This window comes from Salvelinus sp. IW2-2015, linkage group LG6.2 (genome assembly GCF_002910315.2).
Source record: "Salvelinus sp. IW2-2015 linkage group LG6.2, ASM291031v2, whole genome shotgun sequence".
Classification (NCBI taxonomy): Eukaryota; Metazoa; Chordata; class Actinopteri; order Salmoniformes; family Salmonidae; genus Salvelinus; species Salvelinus sp. IW2-2015.
The window spans coordinates 12,066,325-12,086,481 of record NC_036846.1 but is presented as its reverse complement, the minus strand read 5'-3'; the positions used below and the strand labels follow the sequence as shown (position 1 = coordinate 12,086,481).

Below are 20,157 nucleotides of genomic sequence, written 5' to 3'. Positions count from 1 at the left end.
AAAACTTTAGTAACGTTCAGAGAATGTTCTAAAAATGTTATTTAAGCAATAAGGCACAAGGGGGTGTAGTATATGGCCAATATACCACGGCTAAGGGCTGTTCTTACGCAAGACACAACATGTGGTGCCTGGATACAGCTCTTAGTTGTGGAATATTGGCAATAGGCCATAAACCCCGAAGTGCCTTGTTGCTATTATAATCTGGTCACCAACATAATTAGCGCAGTAAAAATAAATGTTTTGACATACCTGTGGTGTATGGTCTGATATACCACGGCTGTCAGCCAATCAGCATTCAGGGCCAGAATCACCCAGTTTATAATTAAAATTGGGTTGGTCTAATCCTGAATGCTGATTGGTTAAACCCGCATTCCAGCTGGTGTCTATTCTACAATTTACCAACGGCTAAATCTATGATGTTAAAATGCCTATTTACTCTGTTCCATCTGACAGCGCAATCCACTGTCTCATCAGCCCAGTCAAGAAATGTATGTATGTCTCCACTATAAAATGCATCTAGACATTATCGCACATTTCTTTTACACTAAAATGTAGTTTTCAAGATTTGTATAAATCTTGCTGTCTGTCTCTCCGACATTTGCAACATTGTTTCATAATCAAATTCCCATAGTAATGAACATGTGGGAAGTCGGGACGAGACAGACAGGCAAGCAGCGTTTCTCAGCCAGTCGAAATCGTTAATCAGTTGGCATAATTTTTATGGATATATACAAAGAAATGTCAAATGAAAAGGTAAAACGAAACAATGTGCAGGTAGTTTGCAGTCTTTCCAGCTTCAGTTTGAAGTGATTGTGTTAGCTATATTGTTGGCTAGCTCCTCTAAACAACACAGTGTCCTGACAGGTGAGCATATTTTTTATGCCAGGCGAAATCGCACTTCATTAGCTCATTGTTATGGATGCATCCAAATAAATGTCTCTAGAAAACAGCTTAAACAAATGCAAATGGAGCTACTTTGCAGTTATCTGGCTGCACTTTTTGACGTGACTGTACATTTGCCGTAGTTGGCTAGCTAGCAAGCAAGGGATAAGAACGTTGCCAGCCAGTATAGCAATGGAACATTTAGAAGGAGCGATACAGAACAAAAAGACTGTACGAATGGGTCGCGTCTCTAGCAACCGAACCGATAGAACGAACGACCAGCCTGCTTGGGTAGCAACCCTAGATTAGGGTCGGGACTATATCTTGTGGAAGGATGAAATCGTATGAATAAATTAATCAAAATAACATTTATAATGAAAACATGTCAATCATTATTTGAATATGTTGGTAACCCGTTGTATAAAAGTGATAATGCCCTCGAAGCCGGTGTTTGAAGGATATATTGGCGACTTCGTCTCGGGCCTAACAATACCCGTGCCAATATTTCCTTCAAACACCGGCTTCTCTGGCATTATCACTTAATTAAACATATACTCTACATTCCGTTCTCAGCATCAACAGAACTCTCTCTATCCTCTATCTTGTTAAGTGTGTTAATGTGTGATGGCTGAGCCCAGTAATTGGCCACACCTGATCTTGTTTCCTTGAAATGGGGTCTGTTTAATAGACTAAAATGAACAGCTTTGTATGCATAAAAAAAAAACATGGCACGCTAGCTCCATCCTGGTGGCGCACTGGAATAATTCCATGGACAGAGAACAGAAGATTATAAGCACCTCAATGCTGGAACCAGCTTCCCCGTGAAGCTAGGACAGCAGAGTCCCTGCCCATCTTCCCGAAAACATCTGAAACTCTGCCTCTTCAAAGAGTATCTTAAATTATCCCACAGCACCCCCCTTTTGTGAACTTTTTGTGAACTAACACTCGCACTTTACTTTTTTACCCCTTACTAGGTCTGACTTGATAGCTACTTTATTGAAGAAAATTGTACTTACTTTAACTGTGATTTGTGGTTGTTCCACCTAGCTATCTTAAAACGAATGCAGTAACTGTAAATTGCTCTGGATAAGAGTGTCTGCTAAATGACAAATACAGAACAGAAGATTATAGGTTCAAATCTCACTCATGCCGTGTCACAATAAAAAATAAATGTGTTTGCAGGATTAATGCCTTTGCACATTCTTCCACTGCAAATCTACCATTCCAGTGTTTTACTTGCTATATTGTATTTACTCCGCCACCATGGTCTTTTTTTGCCTTTACCTCCCTTATCTCACCTCATTTGCTCACATTGTATATAGACTTATTTTTCTACTGTATTGTTGACTGTATGTTTGTTTTACTCCATGTGTAACTCTGTGTTGTTGTATGTGTCGAACTGCTTTGCTTTATCTTGGCCAGGTCGCAATTGTAAATGAGAACTTGTTCTCAATTTGCCTACCTGGTTAAATAAAGGTAAAATAAAAAACACAAATTTAAAAAATGCCTAAGGGAATTAATTTCCATGTGCCCTGTCTGTGCGTGGAGTTTAAAAGTTAACCCAAAAATAAGCTAGCAGTGTTATTAAAAGTCTTATTGAAACATTCAGTGAAAGATTTAAGGAAGTTATTCAAAAAACTCCAAATTGCCTAAAATTTTCGCTCTCAGAGCGTTAATAAAACCTCCCAGGAAAACTTTCAGGTAACTTTAACTATAGTAAAACGTTCTGAGAATCTCCCTGCAACCTAAACATTTACTTCCGAGAACAGGCGAAATGTTCACTTCCGTTCTCAGAACGTTTAGAAAACATTATGTTTTACCCGTTTTATGGCTTTGTTCCCAGAACCAACTGGAAACCAAAAACGTATGTTCCCACAACTTCCAAGGAACCAAATGTGCTAGCTGGACATACACCAGGAGAGCTGCAGCAACTGAATAGTTAACTTCCCGTGTAGTTTTCTTCACTAGGAAGTTTTACTTTTTGTATAGCACCTGTTGTGTCGTCAGTTCAGTTGGCAGTCTGCTTTTCCAAAAATCCAGACTTTGTCGTCTCACTTTTAGCGACAGTTTAGCTCCAGTCTAGCATAGTTTAGTTCCAGTCAACAGCCACTGAGCCAAGACCTCACCAAACAACTGGAGTTATGTGTGCTCTGCAATATCATCCACTGTACAAACTGTATCGAATTGCACTGCACTCTTGTGGTATCTGCGGTTAATGTGAAGTTTATTGTAATGCCTGCAAATCTGTGGATTGGACTTGCAGACGGCGGAGACTTTGGAAACTAATGAATGTCGCGCGCAGGCAACAGTATCGCACTTCTCCTTGGACAAAAAGTTCAAGATTTAAGAATTTACGATTTATTTCACTCAATATATAAGTACTTCGGTGCCTTTGTTGGAACTTTAAAGTGGATATGTGATTTAGTTCAAGCGCAGCAGTGACTAAAGAACTTCCAAGCCAATTTTCCATATACTCCACAGGTGCGCACTTGCATCGGAACCAGTTTGTCTTGCGAGACGGCCGTTGGTTTCAAAGTTGTTCTTTTGTGGATATTACGGGATTTTTTTGACGTTTCATTTTTTTTCAAAGGACTCCGTATTTGGATGAGATTATGTCGATTTTACTCTGCGTTTATCCGCTACAAATGTGTCCAAAACAGCATTGTTGTCATCCAAACAACGTTTGTGCATGGTGATACTAAACGTCTCATCAACAGTGTTTTGTAATCGCTGTCCGCCACTAATCCAAATGATCCTTCCATTATTAATCCTGTTTGTATCGCTTCTCCAACAACATGGCTCAGAAGCTGAATCAAGTCATGTCAGCAAATTCCAACAACCAAGTTTAAAGGAACAAAACGGTAAGTTGCGTGTTTTGAATGTGTGTTTAGCTGTCACTTTTAACATGGGTTGAGTTGGAAATAAAGAACTTTAACAATTCTCACATATCCATTCCTGCTCATACATAAACTTCCAGAACTCAAACATACTCCTCTTAAAAAGCACATCTTGCTTGAGTTTAAACAGCAATGAATGAATACKTTTTATTCAGTTCAAACAGCATTATCCAGGATAGGAAGTGGATATTATTACCTTTACCTTTCAAGTGTGCCCGTGTGTGTTTAAGGGGGAAACCCCTCTGAAATGTAATGTCCCCTGAGAGAGGTTTTCTCTATGATCGTAAAAGGCTCCATTCATTCAATGGTAGTCATTCCAGGTGATGTAATTTGCTTATTCTCTGAACCCCACTGATTTAGACTGTCAAATAGTTTTTTGTTTTGTTGTTATTTCCCCTTTTAAAGTCAAATAAATGTGGTGATAAGACATACATAAATTGTAAGAGACTGTCCAATTAATAATCTCTGCAAATAATTTATTCTTTCCAGCATGTGGAACTGGAATCAATCTGTTGTTGTGATGAGGTGTGTGTGTGTGCCTGTGTGCATGGATGTGCACACCTGTGCATAAATTYATAACTAGCTTTTGCATCCAGGTAATTTTGCAGTTAATTTAACATTATTTGATGAAGCATACACTAGGCGGCGTATAGCAATGTACTCTTTCCATTCGTTTATTATATGTAAACTGTTTGCAGATTTTWGCTTTACACTAATTCTGATTCACTATCTCAAACTTTGTTTATTCAATACTTACCAGCGTCATTACCATATAATTACAGTGTCACTAACAACAAAAATAGTTTCATATGTCACCCTATGTCTTACTTAAAACATTAAACATTCTTCTTAAGAGTAAGATCACTTTATTGGTCAATTGCACATAAGGTCCAACCGAAATGTGACTTTCGCTTTTAACCCAACCCCTCAGAAAGGCACAAATACATACACATACATATACAGGTTTTGGACTGGTGCAGGGGGCTGCCACACTGGGCACCCGGGGACCTGTTGTTGTGGGGGGTTAAGTGCCTTGCTCAAGGGCACAACGGCAGGCAATGGCATCTAGAATTTGATACCAGCAACCCTCTGGTTGCTAGCTCACTTCCCGCCCCATTTTYCCCGTTAGACACAGGATTCGAACTGTCAACCATCCGCTAGGCTACCCTTCACCCCAAACACCTAATTTGCATACCTCACATTCCTGTATGCAGCTCCTCCATTGGCAAACAGTGGCCACACATTGAATGAGAATAAAGGCCCTGGCTAACGGTAACCTTTGGCTCTGACGTGTGAGTGTTTCACCAGTGCTCCAGTGTGGTTGATTGCTGATGCTCGGCGACAATTTGATACTGAAAGCTAGCCCTATCTGGCATGTTAAGTGGTGGTTACTGGGAGAGTGACAGTCCTGGGAGAGTTGCAGTCACTCTACTCTACTCTATCAGTCTCAGCATGGTTGCTAGTGTGGTCCCTCTACTATTAGTCTCAGCATGGTTGCTAGTATGGTCCCTCTACTATTAGTCTCAGCATGGTTGCTATTGTGGTCCCTCTACTATCAGTCTCAGCATGGTTGCTAGTGTGTTCCCTCTACTATCAGTCTCAGCATGGTTGCTAGTGTGTTCCCTCTACTATCAGTCTCGGCATGGTTGCTAGTGTGTTCCCTCTACTATCAGTCTCAGCATGGTTGCTAGTGTGTTCCCTCTACCCTATTTGTCATCAGCATGGTTGCTAGTGTGGTTCCTCTACTTTAGTCTCAGCATGGTTCTTGCTAGTATGTCCCTCTACTATTTAGTCTCAGCATGGTTTCTAGTGTGGTCCTCTACTATTAGTCTCAGCATGGTTGCTAGTGTGGTCCTCTACTATTAGTCTCAGCATGGTTGCTAGTGTGGGTCCCTTTACTATCAGTCTCAGCATGGTTGCTAGTTGTGGTTCCTCTACTATCAGTTCAGCATGGTTGCTATGTGGTCCCTCTCACTATCAGTCTCAGCATGGTTGCTAGTGTGGTCCCTCTACTATCAGTCTCAGCATGGTTGCTTAGTGTTGGTTTCCTCATATATCAGTCTCAGCATGGTTGCTAGTGTGGTCCCTATACTATCAGTCTCAGCATGGTTGCTAGTGCAGTCCCTGTACAACAGTAACTTTCTCCAAGGGAACTGTTGTTGTTGACTGTTGTTATGCAACCTGATACATAGGCTTTAATCTTTATTACAGAAGATGGAGTCCTATTCGCTTGGTGTGTCAGGAAGTAACGATCGGCCATGACATTCTCATTCTGTTCCACTTGGCTCACATCTCCAGTGAGGGAGGCTCAGCCACTACTTAAACCACTTCACCTTGTATTGTAGCTTATTACACTTTGGGTTTCAGGTTGGATTGTTTCTTGATGAATTAACATTTTGTTAATATGCTTAAATGTTTACAGTGTCTTTTCCACGATCTTGCGGTTGATAAGTGAGTGTTGGCATTGCATTGTCAGCCAAATGAAACTGCCTCAAAATCAAACTTCTGAAACTATTTTTCCAAAGATTCAAGAACCCAGCTGCAGATTTTAGTACGAGATGCAGATTACCTAGGGATAATCTAGTGTAGCCTCTTTCAGCACCAGTCCAGGAAGCCAAGGAACATGCAAGACATGCCAATGATCACAGGGACTGCTGTTCTGAAACAGACAGATTAGGGGATTACGGGAGGTTAATAGAACTCACAGGCCAATGGAAATGTGCAGCTTTTCACGTATACATGGATGTCTGGGGTAGAGGTCGACCGATTATGATTTTTCAACGCCGATACCGATACCTATTATTGGAGGACCAAAAAAAGCCGATACCGATTAATTGGCCGATTTTTGCATATATATATTTGTAATAATGACAATTACAACAATACTGAATGAACAATGAACACTTTTATTTTAACTTAATATAATACATCAATAAAATCTATTTAGTCTCAAATAAATAATGAAACATGTTCAATTTGGTTTAAATAATGCAAAAACAAAGTGTTGAAGAAGAAAGTAAAAGTGCAATATGTGCTATGTAAAAAAGCTAATGTTTAAGTTCCTTGCTCAGAACATGAGAACATATGAAAGCTGGTGGTACCTTTTAACATGAGTCTTCAATATTCCCAGGTAAGAAGTTTTAGGTTGTAGTTATTATAGGACTATTTCTCTCTATACCATTTGTATTTCATGTACCTTTGACTATTGGATGTTCTAATAGGTACTTTAGTATTGCCAGCCTAATCTCGGGAGTTGATAGGCTTGAAGTCATAAACAGCACAATGCTTGAAGCATTGCGAAGAGCTGCTGGCAAACGCARGAAAGGGCTGTTTGAATGAATGCGTACGAGCCTGCTGCTGCCTACCACCGCTCAGTCAGACTGCTCTATCAAATCATAGACTTAATTATAATATAAAACACACAGAAATACGAGCCTTAGGTCATTAATATGGTCAAATCTGGAAACCATCATTTCAAAAACAAAACGTTTATTCTTTCAGTGAAATATGGAACCGTTCCTTATTTTATCTAACGGGTGGCATCCATAAGCCTAAATATTGCTTTTACATTGCACAACCTTCAGAGTTGTGTCATAATTATGTAAAATTCTGGCAAATTAGTTCGCAACGAGCCAGGCGGCCCAAACTGTTGCATATACCCTGACTCTGCGTGCAATGAACGCAAGAGAAGTGACACAATTTCCCTAAATAATATTGCCTGCTAACATGAATTTCTTTGACCTAAATATGCAGGTTTAAAAATATATACTTCTGTGTATTGATTTTAAGAAAGGCATTGATGTTTATAGTTAGGTACATTCGTGCAATGATTGTGCTTTTTTCGCAAATGCGCTTTTGTTAAATCATCTCCCGTTTGGCGAAGTTGGCTGTCTTTGTTAGGAAGAAATGGTCTTCACACAGTTCGCAACGAGCCAGGCGGCCCAAACTGCTGCATATACCCTGAACGCAAGAGAAGTGACACAATTTCTCTAGTTAAAAGAAATTCATGTTAGCAGGCAATATTAACTAAATATGCAGGTTTAAAAATAGAAACTTGTGTATTGAATTTAAGAAAGGCGTTAATGTTTATGGTTAGGTACACATTGGTGCAATGACAGTGCTTTTTTCGCGAATGTGCTTATTAAATCACCCGTTTGGCGAAGTAGGCTGTGATTCAATGATACATTAACAGGCACCGCATCGATTATATGCAACGCAGGACAAGCTAGATAAACTAGTAATATCATCAACCATGTGTAGTTAACTAGTGATTATGTTAAGATTGATTGTTTTTTATAAGATATGTTTAATGCTAGCTAGCACCTTACCTTGGCTCCTTGCTGCACTCACATAACAGGTAGTCAGCCTGCCACGCAGTCTCCTCGTGGAGTGCAATGTAATCGGCCATAATCGGTGTCCAAAAATGCCGATTACCGATTGTTATGAAAACTTGAAATCGGCCCTAATTAATCTGCCATTCCGATTAATCGGTTGACCTCTAGTCTGGGGACACAGAAGTGCATTGTGCATTCAATAGGTCCCGATACAAACAAACAAACAAACAAACAGACGATAAGGAACCAACATGCATAATGGTCTGTAGTATGTTAGGTCACTTCAGACCATGAATAGGACTTGAGATGTAGCTATACATGGAGGTGGGACTTTCGTTTCATGCGTTGACGTCAATGGATAGTTGCATCAAACTTGAAGTTATTCTTGCAAATCTCAAGTCACTCTCTGGCCCTTATCTATCTGGAGATTTGACAAACTTTTTTTAAACTTAATGTACTGTGTAGTTCCATACAGAGACAAGCATAATTTCCAAAAATCAAACCCATAGCCTTGTGTGTGGTGTGGGATTTGTTGAAGTCAGCATATTGCATGTTTTGCTCTGTTTAGGAAGTAACACCTCTCCCTATCAGGCAATGATTATCCAATGTGTGCTGGACTCACTAGGGTGGTTTATATAGCTGTTAGCCCAGTCTGTTGACAGCTACCAGTTTGTCAGCTGGGATTCACGGTACCAGTCTGTTGTTGTGTTAAGTGGATCCCATAGTGGTTAAGTTTATATTTTATTTGAAATTACGGGATAGCTGTAAACTGGTGAAACAACACCAAAAGGATTTGGAATATCAAGTTATTCTTTAAAACGGTTCAGATGTTTCTCTAAATAAGTTTCTCAGAGTGAACTAATGTACTGTAGCAATGTACAGTTAGTTACTCGCACTAAGGTAGTCGGCCTACACTGACAACAAAAAAATGCCTAAAAGTWAAATGGGTAATTTTTTACCCACTTGTAAGGACATTGCAACACAAATAGACCAGAAAATATACTGACCACACAAGAGCCTTTCCTCACTGAGACACCAAACACAGTCATTCTCTCCACAAGCASTCCATGTAGACTTGTTCCCCTCTCACCACCTCAGAGTCTCAAGTGAGGACTAACAGTAGATAACAGTGTCTATGTTTTTGCTGTCAGCACAACTTGAACGTCGGAGAACTGTATTTGGCAGGCGAGCATGCCACCGCCTGCCTGCTGTTTGTCATTTTGGGCAGCGAGTGTACATTCTCCCCAAGCAGGAGGGAGTTTCTCAAGGGAACTGGGTCACAGGTTTTTAAGCTCTGCATTGGCAGAGAAAAGCCTCTCCAGGCAGGCGGTGGCTTCTCTCTCACTTGCAGTATCAACATTACCCCCAGGTACTTTGTAAGGCCCGGTTGTTTTCAGCAGAATCAATGTCCTTTTCAGGTCAGCATCCTGAGTGTCTTTTTTTCTAGGACACAAAAAAATAAATCTTGACTTTCTCATTGATATGTCCCTGTGGGGAGGGTCACCCATCCAGCCACAGTTCTGTAACGGCGCATGCCTTTTCTTTTTCTATCACAATACATTCCCTTCTTGTCCTTTTAAAGAGTAAGTGGGGAATAGTCTTCCTATACTATGTGGATAGGGAACATCTGTGTCCTCAACTTAATCTACCAGTCAAGGCCTTACAGACCCAAACTATAGCCAGCACGCTGAGTGTCAATGACAGTTATGGATTCATGCAAATTATGAATAGCAGTGTCATGTTCGTATTACAGTTTTAGATCTTCAATTTGGGCAATTTCATTGTAACTTTTTGCATGTTTACACCTGTGAACCAGTGACTTAATTACTGTCGAGACACAAAGCCAACCAATCCTAGACCAGGAACATGGACATGAAAACCTATTGCTCCATTTTAAGAGACTTTCCTTATTTCCTGCAAAATTAAATGCCTCATTGAAACTTAAATTCAAGAGAGATTCTTAGATAGCAGTAGAAGTTAATGAATGTTATCAGCTGCCTTTGAACAATTGCTACAGCACATCCAATATAGCAAGTGTTTCTTTATCTATTCCTTCTTTGAATTAGGCCTAGAGCTGAAAATCTATTCGGTTTGGAGCCGACCACCGAGTCCAAGCACCACGTTTCCCAGAGGAGACAAAAATATCAAGAGCACATAAATTTGGTCATATAAACACGCCACTGTAAATAGCCCAATGCTAACATTGACATTTTTGAGAGAGAAGAAAGTCTGCCCGGTGCGGTCTAGACATGAAGGGTGGAGTATGTCTGCCTCAAGTCAGGATAACCTGTCAGCGCAAATACCTGTCATCTACTGCTGGGCAGCATCTTTTCCTCAAGCCTCTTGTCTCTCAGCTGCACTTCTGCCAGTGGTTTATGTGCTCATTGCACAATTGAAATAATCAATTTGGCATTTTCTGAAAAATTGACCTTACTCGGGTCGTTGAGGTGAAATAGGCTACATGTAACTATTGTGTCATTACATGAAACATTACATAGGCCGACATTTCCTTGGGAAATGTCTTGAGGAGAAAGCATTTCTGAAACGACTACACGAGAGAATTAAATATGGCGTGTAAATATTACTGTTGGCATAATCAGTGCATTACTGTTGGGTAATTAAAGCATTTTTCATGCAGTTGCTTCCTCTCAATGTAGCTCATATTGACGTTTCCAAACTTATTACATTTGGGTTATCTGTAACTGTGTTTAAGGATTAGTGACTAATGTACTATTATGTAGTACTAGTACTAGTACTATGTACTATGTATTAAATGACTAATGTACTAGAGGCAGCTCTGCAGAGTGGTCACTAGCTGGTACAGCCACAAAGTCATAAAATCTGATTTGAACCCTAACCTTAAACCCTAACCTTAACCACACTACTAACCCCAATGTCTAACCCTAACCTTAAATTAAGACCGAAAGCTCATTTTAGCTTTCATGAAGTTTTATGATATAGACAATTTTGACTTTGGAGCTGGCCGATCTAGCAGAAACCGTGCAGTTCTGCCTCCAGGGCAAGACCCATGACAATAAACGTCAACCTGCGATTAGTACATCGCTGGAACAGCCCTGCACTAACATAGACTTAAGCCGTCTGTGGGGGATATTAGCTGTTTTGAAAGCAAACTGAATTCCATTGGACTTACAATTTTGGCAGAGGGTAAGATGTGATGAGTTGACCTTGGTTACCATCTCTGGAGGGTATGTCTACATAGTTTGGCAGATGTCATCGACCCCTGTCAGAGAACTATTTGAAAGTGTCCTGTTCCATCTCCTCTTCACTGCGTGGGGCTCAGCCGTCACCTTGCGATTGATTGACAAGGAGCATGACCCCGGACAAGTACTGAAATGTTGTGCAGCTGTGGCTTCTAATATACAGATGGATTTTTATTTTATTTAACCTTTATTTAACTAGGCAAGTCAGTTAAGAACAAATTCCTATTTACAATGACGGCCTAACTAAAGGCAAAAGGCCTCCTGTGGGTATGGGGGCTTGGATAAAAAATAAATTAAATCAAAATATAGGACAAAACACACATCACGACAAGAGAGACAACACAACACTACATAAAGAGACCTAAGACGACAACATAGCATGGCAGCAACACATGACAACACAGGATGGTAGCCAACATTTGCTGTTGATTCTGTGCTTGCATGTTGCAGAGAAGGGAACAAAGTTGTATTGCTTTGGTAGGAGATCACAGCTGGTTAGTGAGGGACTGGTCAGTGGTCGCTATGTTAAATGTTCACAGAACCTGAATTACTCAGATGTGACATGTAAACACGTTTTGTTTCAATCATTGACCAAACAGAAAACCAGACTACTGTATTCACAAATGACCATTCTGATAAATTATTCCTGACAACTCCCATTGTGATCATGGATTTCCTGAAGAAATCTATGATTGTTTTACAAGCGTGACTTCAATATATGCCTCCAGCAGCCCACACACACCAAAAAATAACAATGCAGCCTCACTTTTTGCATGATTCAGGGTGGCAGGACTGAGATGAAAGACACTCACTGGTAGGAAATATGCTACTGACCCAGCAATTTGGTACCAATCCCTCTGTTCCACCCGCATGTTCTTCTCCATTGTAACAATCTGAAGGTGCCACTATGTTTGAAACGCAGCAAACAAAGTCCTCTCCTCACAGTTATTAGATATGCTGTACATTTTTTGAGGCATTTATTATCTCAACTGAGCTAATTTCTAATGTAATTCTGAGAGATAGTGATGCATGATCTGCTACGCATGAATTATGATATCAGAGCAAGATCAACTTCTCGCTGCAGGTTGAGATGTGAAGTCTGAACATGGAAAATAAGTATTAGCCCTTTATTCCGTCCACTGTCTCTTATGGGGTCACGTATAGAGCGTATATACTGTTAAGAGTTTTACAGGAGCCCCTCATCAGTTGTTCTCACATGCCTGGCCTCATATAGCTAGAGTGAGTGAGTGAGTGAGTGAGTGAGTGAGTGAGTGAGTGAGTGAGTGAGTGAGTGAGTGAGTGAGTGAGTGAGTGAGTGAGTGAGTGAGTGAGTGAGTGAGTGAGYGAGTGAGCGAGTGAGTGAGTGAGCGAGCGAGTGAGTGAGTGAGTGAGGAGGGGAGCTTAATGCAGTTCAAAATTATGATTAATCATGCATAGTTCCACGCCATTTTCAATGACTTAGCTTTGGGTCCATGCGTGGTTCCTATGACACACCTTGAAGTCTAGAGGTAGGTACAATGAGTGCACATAATATGGTTCATATTTTGTTTCTGTCTTGCTTGCTCTCAGTTCCACTTATTTAAGCTATACTATAATTCAAGTGGATCTATAGAAATCAAATCCTGACTGTTTCTGCCTTGGGTGTCATCTGAACTGAGTGAGAAAAATCGAGAAACCATTAACCTAAGACCAGAAATATGCCAGCCATAATACATTTATAGGAAAAGTAAAAAAGCACCTGTCCCAGTAATCATGGGTTCACCAGTGTCCTGAGTAGCTGGATTATATCGCCTTGCACATGGTGGGATTTGATATATGACAGTATGCCACTAGCATACGGAGTCCGTAACCCAATCACACATACTATTTGGAGAATGCATGGCTTTTTCCAAAGCACAAATAGGTTTTCAGTACACTACACATATGCTGCCCCTTGCAGTACCCACACTAGCTCCCCTGGGAGGGGTATCCATTTCCCAGAGCCCAAATGGAATGAAATGCACAGTGGGCTGTTAGCTAGCTCTTCGGTAAGACTCACTGTAATGATTTGAGCAACTGTGTTCTGGAGATACGTGTGGTGCACGGTGCAGATGGCCTGTCAATGTATTCGGGAATCTCCTTTTTATTGATGAAGGCATATTCATTTAGCAGACTGATTGTAATGGAGCAAGGCTAGGTCTGTCTCATTGGCGGCCATGACTGTCTGACAATGCAGAATGACACTATCAGATATAAAAAGCTTAATATTGTCTCAGGCTTTTCACTCCCAATCCTATTAACGCAAGGACGGTGTAAATCATGAGGTGATACATTTGGAAACATTAGCAACGGGCTATCATCCCTTTGGCAACAGTCCGTGCTAGTGCTAACACGTGCATAGCTACTGATAATACAGTCAGGGTGGGAAAAGGACAAACTGAAAACAAGGTAAAGATTGAGCTACAGCAGCGCCTGAAGGGAGGCCGAATTTATCAACCAATCTTTATCTGAATCAATTGCAGTCTGGGGACAGGTCCTCCGGTTATCAGTAAAGGTGTGAGACCCTTTTTAATTTTCTTCCCAACGGCAAGCCAAACATCTGCTCAGCTGTTTCTCTTAGATGACAGAATTAAAATAACCCAGGAGCCCTGCTGGCTATTGAGATGCCATTGACAAGCCCAATCTATCATGTGTCACCCCATTTGTCAAACTCCATCTTTCATTCTATTCAGCTTGACGGGACAAAGTTTGTTCTACAATTTGTCTCCCCTCCCACCTGTTGACAGGCCTTAGGTCATCGAGTTGGCTTATATCTGGCACCGATTGGAGATCAGATGGTGTCAATGGATTTTTATAGGCCCAGTAATGAGTCAGATACTATGTACATAGTGATGGTAAATAATATACTGTGGTCCTGGGGTACCAACATAACAATCATAACCCTAACATACTGTACCACAATAATTGGTAAGAAGTGGGCCAAGTAATAACTTTTCATCTTATATCACTTGAAACCATGTCAGTACAGTGACGTGAGTGTGAAGGTACTAGACACATGCGTGTTACCTTAGCAAGAGAAAAGTATCTTGTGTAATGTCATGGTGTGGAGCTGTGAAAATAATCATACAAGGCTCTGCTTGTTTTCGCAATATCTCACAGAGATAACGTGTGACAGGAGGAGCTCAATTAAAACGCCTCAAGATATACTTTTTGACATTTTCAAGGTGTGACATTGTTTTGATGGATGTTGTTTTGCAATCATTTCCTAAAATGCATTTGTAATCTACTTCTGTGATTTCTTAATCTCACTAAACTAACTTCCTCAAGATGATGAATGACTAATCAAGAGGAATCTTTCATCTTGAGTGCACTCATACAGTTCAAGCAGCTAGAGGAACTGTAGGGCAGTCAGGGTGTGTCAGAAAAGTACTGTAGATACAACACGTCAACACCTCACACCTGTGAAAAAAATCTTACCTTCCAGTGTATAAAAAAGGCAAACAAAAGGAGAAAGGTGGTATTAGCACAAACCTGACATCATTAAAGACCTGACATCATTAAAGACCTGACTGCACTGTTGGTTAAGGGCCTGTAAGGTAGCATGTTGTATTCGGCGCATGTGACAAATAAAGTTTGATTTTGATTTGACATGGTTGATGAACAAATTATGAGGAATAATAGTGGATTTAAAAAAAGGAAATAAGTACTTCAGTCAATCGAAGTAATTACATAATATCTGCCCTTTAAACTTCCTTTAAATTATAGTGCCCTATGGGTGTCTTAGTAGTCCTCTCCTTGAGGCTTCCTTTCCTTGTCTCTACTGCAATGATGGGGTAGCAGGTAGCCTAGTGGTTATAGCGTTGGGCCAGTAACCAAAAGGTTGCTGGATCGAATCCCTGAGCTGACAAGGTAGAAATCTGTCGTTCTGCTGTTAACCCACTGTTCCCCGGTAGGCCGTCGTTGTAAATAAGAATTTGTTCTTAACTGACTTGCCTAGTTAAAGAGCTACAGCTGGCATGCTCCATATTATTTCACCTCCAGAGTTTTTAGGTCGATGACAGGAAGAGAGGCAGCAACATCAGAACTTTGAGACATGCCCTTTGTCCAAATCACCCTGAAGCAATTGCTACTGTACCTTTTTTTTTAAAACCAGCCATCTGCATGTGTGGAGTCATTTAGAGGTCATAGTTGGGCTCCTCCCATCTCTAGACATAACTGCAGTTTCCTCTCATAAGAGTCACAATGCTTACCAAGATGGAAATTAGCATTTTTAAGACTGCATTTGAATTTAAGTGTGCTTTAGAGCAAACCTCTGTTTCTCAGGCATCCATCTAGAAGGAAATTAGTCAGTCATTTTATCTGTAAGTGCATTCGTACATGAATATTCATGATCTCTAAAGATAAAATCAAAGCTTTTAGTACATGCTTCTGCAATTATAATTCCGCTTTTGTATTATCTTTCTCTAACATTTGTCTTATGCAATGGGTTATTTTTGGAGGAAAACAGACACACATGATTTAGCACCTGTTTTTTTAGCAGCCACAGTTAAATGAAAAAGGCTGTGGGCCCTTTGACGAATTGGGACAGTCAGAAGCTTAATGACCTGTGGAGGCTGTTAAAAAGGGAACTGAACACTGAGTGTTTAGCGCTCGTCTGCCTATGTCATTTGCAGCCTTCAGTTTAAGGAAACTGAAATGTACAAAATCAATCAATCAAATGTATTTATAAAGCCCTTTTTACATCAGCCGATGTCACAAAGTGCTATGCAGAAACCCACCCTAAAACCCCAAATGAGACATTTCACTTGGTTGCACAACATCACCTWAATTAAGGATCATCAACTAGATTTTTTGTTGAGCGTATGGTCGGGGGGCCGGAACATAATTACAAATATTTTGTAGACTGCAAATTGACCGCAAGAAGACCAAACAGATAATGTTTGACGAAAACATAATCATTTCAAACCTTGCTTACRTTTGTATACGATCATGTGTCTCTCTATTATGTGTGGGAATACTTTAACAGATTTCTTAAATTAAAATCCCTTGWAGCTGGTTAAGTGTTTTTACAGTCTTTAATGTCCAACAATAAAACTTTTAAATATATACAGTACCAGTTAAAAGTTTGGACACACCTACTCATTCAAGGATTTTTCTTTATTTTTACTCTTGTCTACATTGTAGAATAATAGTGAAGACATCAAAACTATGAAATAACACATATGGAATCATGTAGTAAAACAGTGTTAAACACATCAAAATATATTTAATATTTGAGATTCTTCAAAGTAGCCACCCTATGCCTTGATGACAGCTTTGCACAGTCTTGGCATTCTCTCAACCAGATTCATGATGTGGTGAACTGGAATGCATTTCAATTAACAGGTGTGCCTTGTTAAAAGTTAATTTGTGGAATGTATTTCCTTCTTAAAACGTTTGAGCCAATCATTTGTGTTGTGACAAGGTAGGGGTGGTATACAGAAGATAGCCTTATTTGGTAAAAGTCCATGTAATGGCAAGAACAACTCAAATAAGCAAATAGACGACAGTCCAAATAAATGCTTCACAGAGTTCAAGTAACAGACACATCTCAACATCAACTGTTCAGAGGAGACTGTGTGAAACAGGCATTTCTGGTCGAATTGCTGCAAAGAAACCACTACTAAATGACACCAATAATAAGAAGAGACTTGCTTGGGCCAAGAAACACGAGCAATGGACATTAGACTGGTGGAAATCTGTCCTTTGGTCTGATGAGTCCAAATTTGAGATTTTTGGTTCCAACCGCTGTGTCTTTGTATGACGTAGAGTAGGTGAACGGATGATCTCGGCATGTGTGGTTCCCGCCGTGAAGCATGGAGGAGGAGGTGTGATGGTTCTTTGCTGGTGACACTGTCAGTCATTTATTTAGAATTCAAGGGACACTTAACCAGTATGTCTACCAAAGCATTCTGCAGCAATACGCCATCCCATCTGGTTTGCGCTTAGTGGAACTATAATTTGTTTTTCAACAGGACAATCACCCAACACACCTCCAGGCTGTGTAAGTGCTATTTGACCAAGGAGGAGAGTGATGGAGGGCTGCATCAGATGACCTAACCTCCACAGTCACCCGACCTCAACCCAATTGAGATGATTTTGGATGACTTGGATACTAGAGTGAAGGAAAAGCAGCCAACAAGTGCTCAGAATATGTGGGAACTCCTTCAAGACTGTTGGAAAAGCATTCCAGGTGAAGCTCGTTGAGATAATGCCAAAATAGTAAAAATAAAGAAGAAACCTGGAATGAGTAGGTGCGTCCAAACTTTTTTATACATATTTTTACCCCCTTTTTCTCCCCAATTTTGTGGTATCCAATTGTTAGTCGTTACTGTCTTGTCTCATCGCTAAAACTCCCGTACGGGCTCGGGAGAGACGAAGGTCGAGAGCCATGCATCCTCCAAAACACAACCCAACCAAGCCGCACTGCTACTTAACACAGCGCACATCCAACTCGGAAGCCAGCAGCACCATTGTGTCGGAGGAAACACCATACACCTAGTGACCTGGTCAGCATGCACTGCACCCGGCCCGCCACATGAGTYACTAGTGCACAATGAGACAAGGATATCCCTACCGGCCAAACCCGGATGACACTAGCCCAATTGTGCGTCGCACCATGTACCTCCCGGTCGCGGCCGGCTGCGACAGAGCCTGTGCTTGAACCCAGAGTCTCTGGTGGCACTGCTAAAAGTGCGATGCAGTGCCATAGATCACTGCGCCACCCGGGAGACGTGTCCAAACCTTTGACTGGTACTGTGTGTATGTGTGTGTATATATACAGTTGAAGTCGGAAGTTTACATAAACTTAGGTTGGAGTCATTAAAACTCGTTTTTCAACCTCTCCACAAATTTCTTGTTAACAAACTATAGTTTTGGCAAGTCAGTTAGGACATCTACTTTGTGCATGACACAAGTAATTTTTCCAACAATTGTTTACAGACAGATTATTTCACTTGTACCTCATTGCATCACAATTCCAGTGGGTCAGAAGTTTACATACACGTTGACTGTGACTTTTAACAGCTTGGAGAATTCCATAGAATGTCATTGCTTTAGAAGCTTCTGATAGGCTATTTGACACTATTTGAGTCAATTGGAGGTGTACCTGTGGATGTATTTCAAGGCATACCTTCAAATTCAGTGTCTCTTTGCTTGACACCATGGGAAAATTAAAAGAAATCAGACAAAATGGTAGACCTCCACAAGTTTGGGTCATCCTTGGGAGCAATTTCCAAATGCCTGAAGGTACCACRTTCATCTGTACAAACAATAATACTCAAGTATAAACACCATGGGACCACACAGCCGTCATACCGCTCAGGAAGGAGACGCGTTCTGTCTCCTAGAGATGAACGTACTTTGGTGCGAAAAGTTCAAATCAATCCCAGAACAACAGCAAAGGACCTTGTGAAAATGCTGGAGGAAACAGGTACAAAAGTATGTGTATCCACAGTAAAACGAGTCCTATATCGACATAACCTGAAAGGCCGCTCAGCAAGGAAGAAGTAACTGCTCCAAAACCGCCATAAAAAAGCCAGACTACGGTTTGCAACTGCACATGGGGACAAATATCGTACTTTTTGGAGAAATATCCTCTAGTCTGATGAAACAAAAATATAACTTTTTGGCCATAATGACCATTATTATGTTTGGAGGGAAAARTGGGAGGCTTGCAAGCCGAAGAACACCATCCCAACCGTAAAGCACGGGGTGGCAGCATCATGTTGTGGGGGTGTTTTGCTGCAGGAGGGACTGGTGCACTTCACAAAATAGATGGCATCATGAGGGAGGAAAATTATGTGGAGATATTGAAGCAACATCTCAAGACATCAGTCAGGAAGTTGAAGCTTGGTCGGAAATGGGTCTTCCAAATGGACAATGACCCAAGCATACTTCCAAAGTTGTGGCAAAATGGCTTAAGGACAACAAAGTCAAGGTATTGGAGTGGCCATCACAACGCCCTGACTTCAATCCTATAGAAATTTGTGGGCAGAACTGAAAAAGCGTGTGTGAGCAAGGAGGCCTACAAACCTGAGTCAGTTACACCAGCTCTGTCAGGAGGAATGGGCCAAAATTCACCCAACTTATTGTGGGAAGCTTGTGGAAGGCTATCCGAAACATTTGACCCAAGTTAAACTTGCCCTCCAAATACACCTCTGCTGTTTTCAACCAAGATCTCAGCGATCACTGCCTCATTGGCCCAAGTTAAACTTGCCCTCCAAATACACCTCTGCTGTTTTCAACCAAGATCTCAGCGATCACTGCCTCATTGCCTGCATCCGTAATGGGTCAGCGGTCAAACGACCTCCACTCATCACTGTCAAACGCTCCCTGAAACACTTCAGCGAGCAGGCCTTTCTAATCGACCTGGCCGGGGTATCCTGGAAGGATATTGATCTCATCCCGTCAGTAGAGGATGCCTGGTCATTTTTTTAAAAATGCCTTCCTCACCATCTTGAATAAGCATGCCCCATTCAAGAAATTTAGAACCCAGGAACAGATATAGCCCTTGGTTCTCTCCTGACCTGACTGCCCTTAACCAACAGAAAAACATCCTTTGGCGTTCTGCATTAGCATCGAACAGCCCCCGTGATATGCAACTTTTCAGGGAAGCCAGAAACCAATATACACAAGCAGTTAGAACAGCCAAGGCTAGCTTTTTCAAGCAGAAATTTGCTTCCTGCAACACAAATTCAAAAAGTTCTGGGACACCGTAAAGTCCATGAGAATAAGAACACCTCCTCCCAGCTTCCAACCGCTCTGAAGATAGGAAACACTGTCCCCACCGACAAATCCACTATA

The 20,157-nt window shown here is 41.0% G+C and overlaps 1 protein-coding gene across 2 annotated transcripts in view; it reads left to right on the top strand.

Moving 5' to 3' along the window:
• The first annotated feature begins 2,785 nt into the window (after positions 1–2,785).
• LOC111965835 (platelet-derived growth factor C-like) overlaps positions 2,786–20,157 on the top strand; it is a 71,193-nt gene continuing 53,821 nt past the window's right edge. For both annotated transcript variants that reach the window (XM_023990174.1, XM_023990173.1), the window contains exon 1: positions 2,786–3,743. In XM_023990174.1, coding sequence (XP_023845942.1) covers positions 3,572–3,743 — 172 coding nt within the window. In that variant the 5' untranslated portion in view covers positions 2,786–3,571. The remainder of the gene's footprint in view (positions 3,744–20,157) is intronic.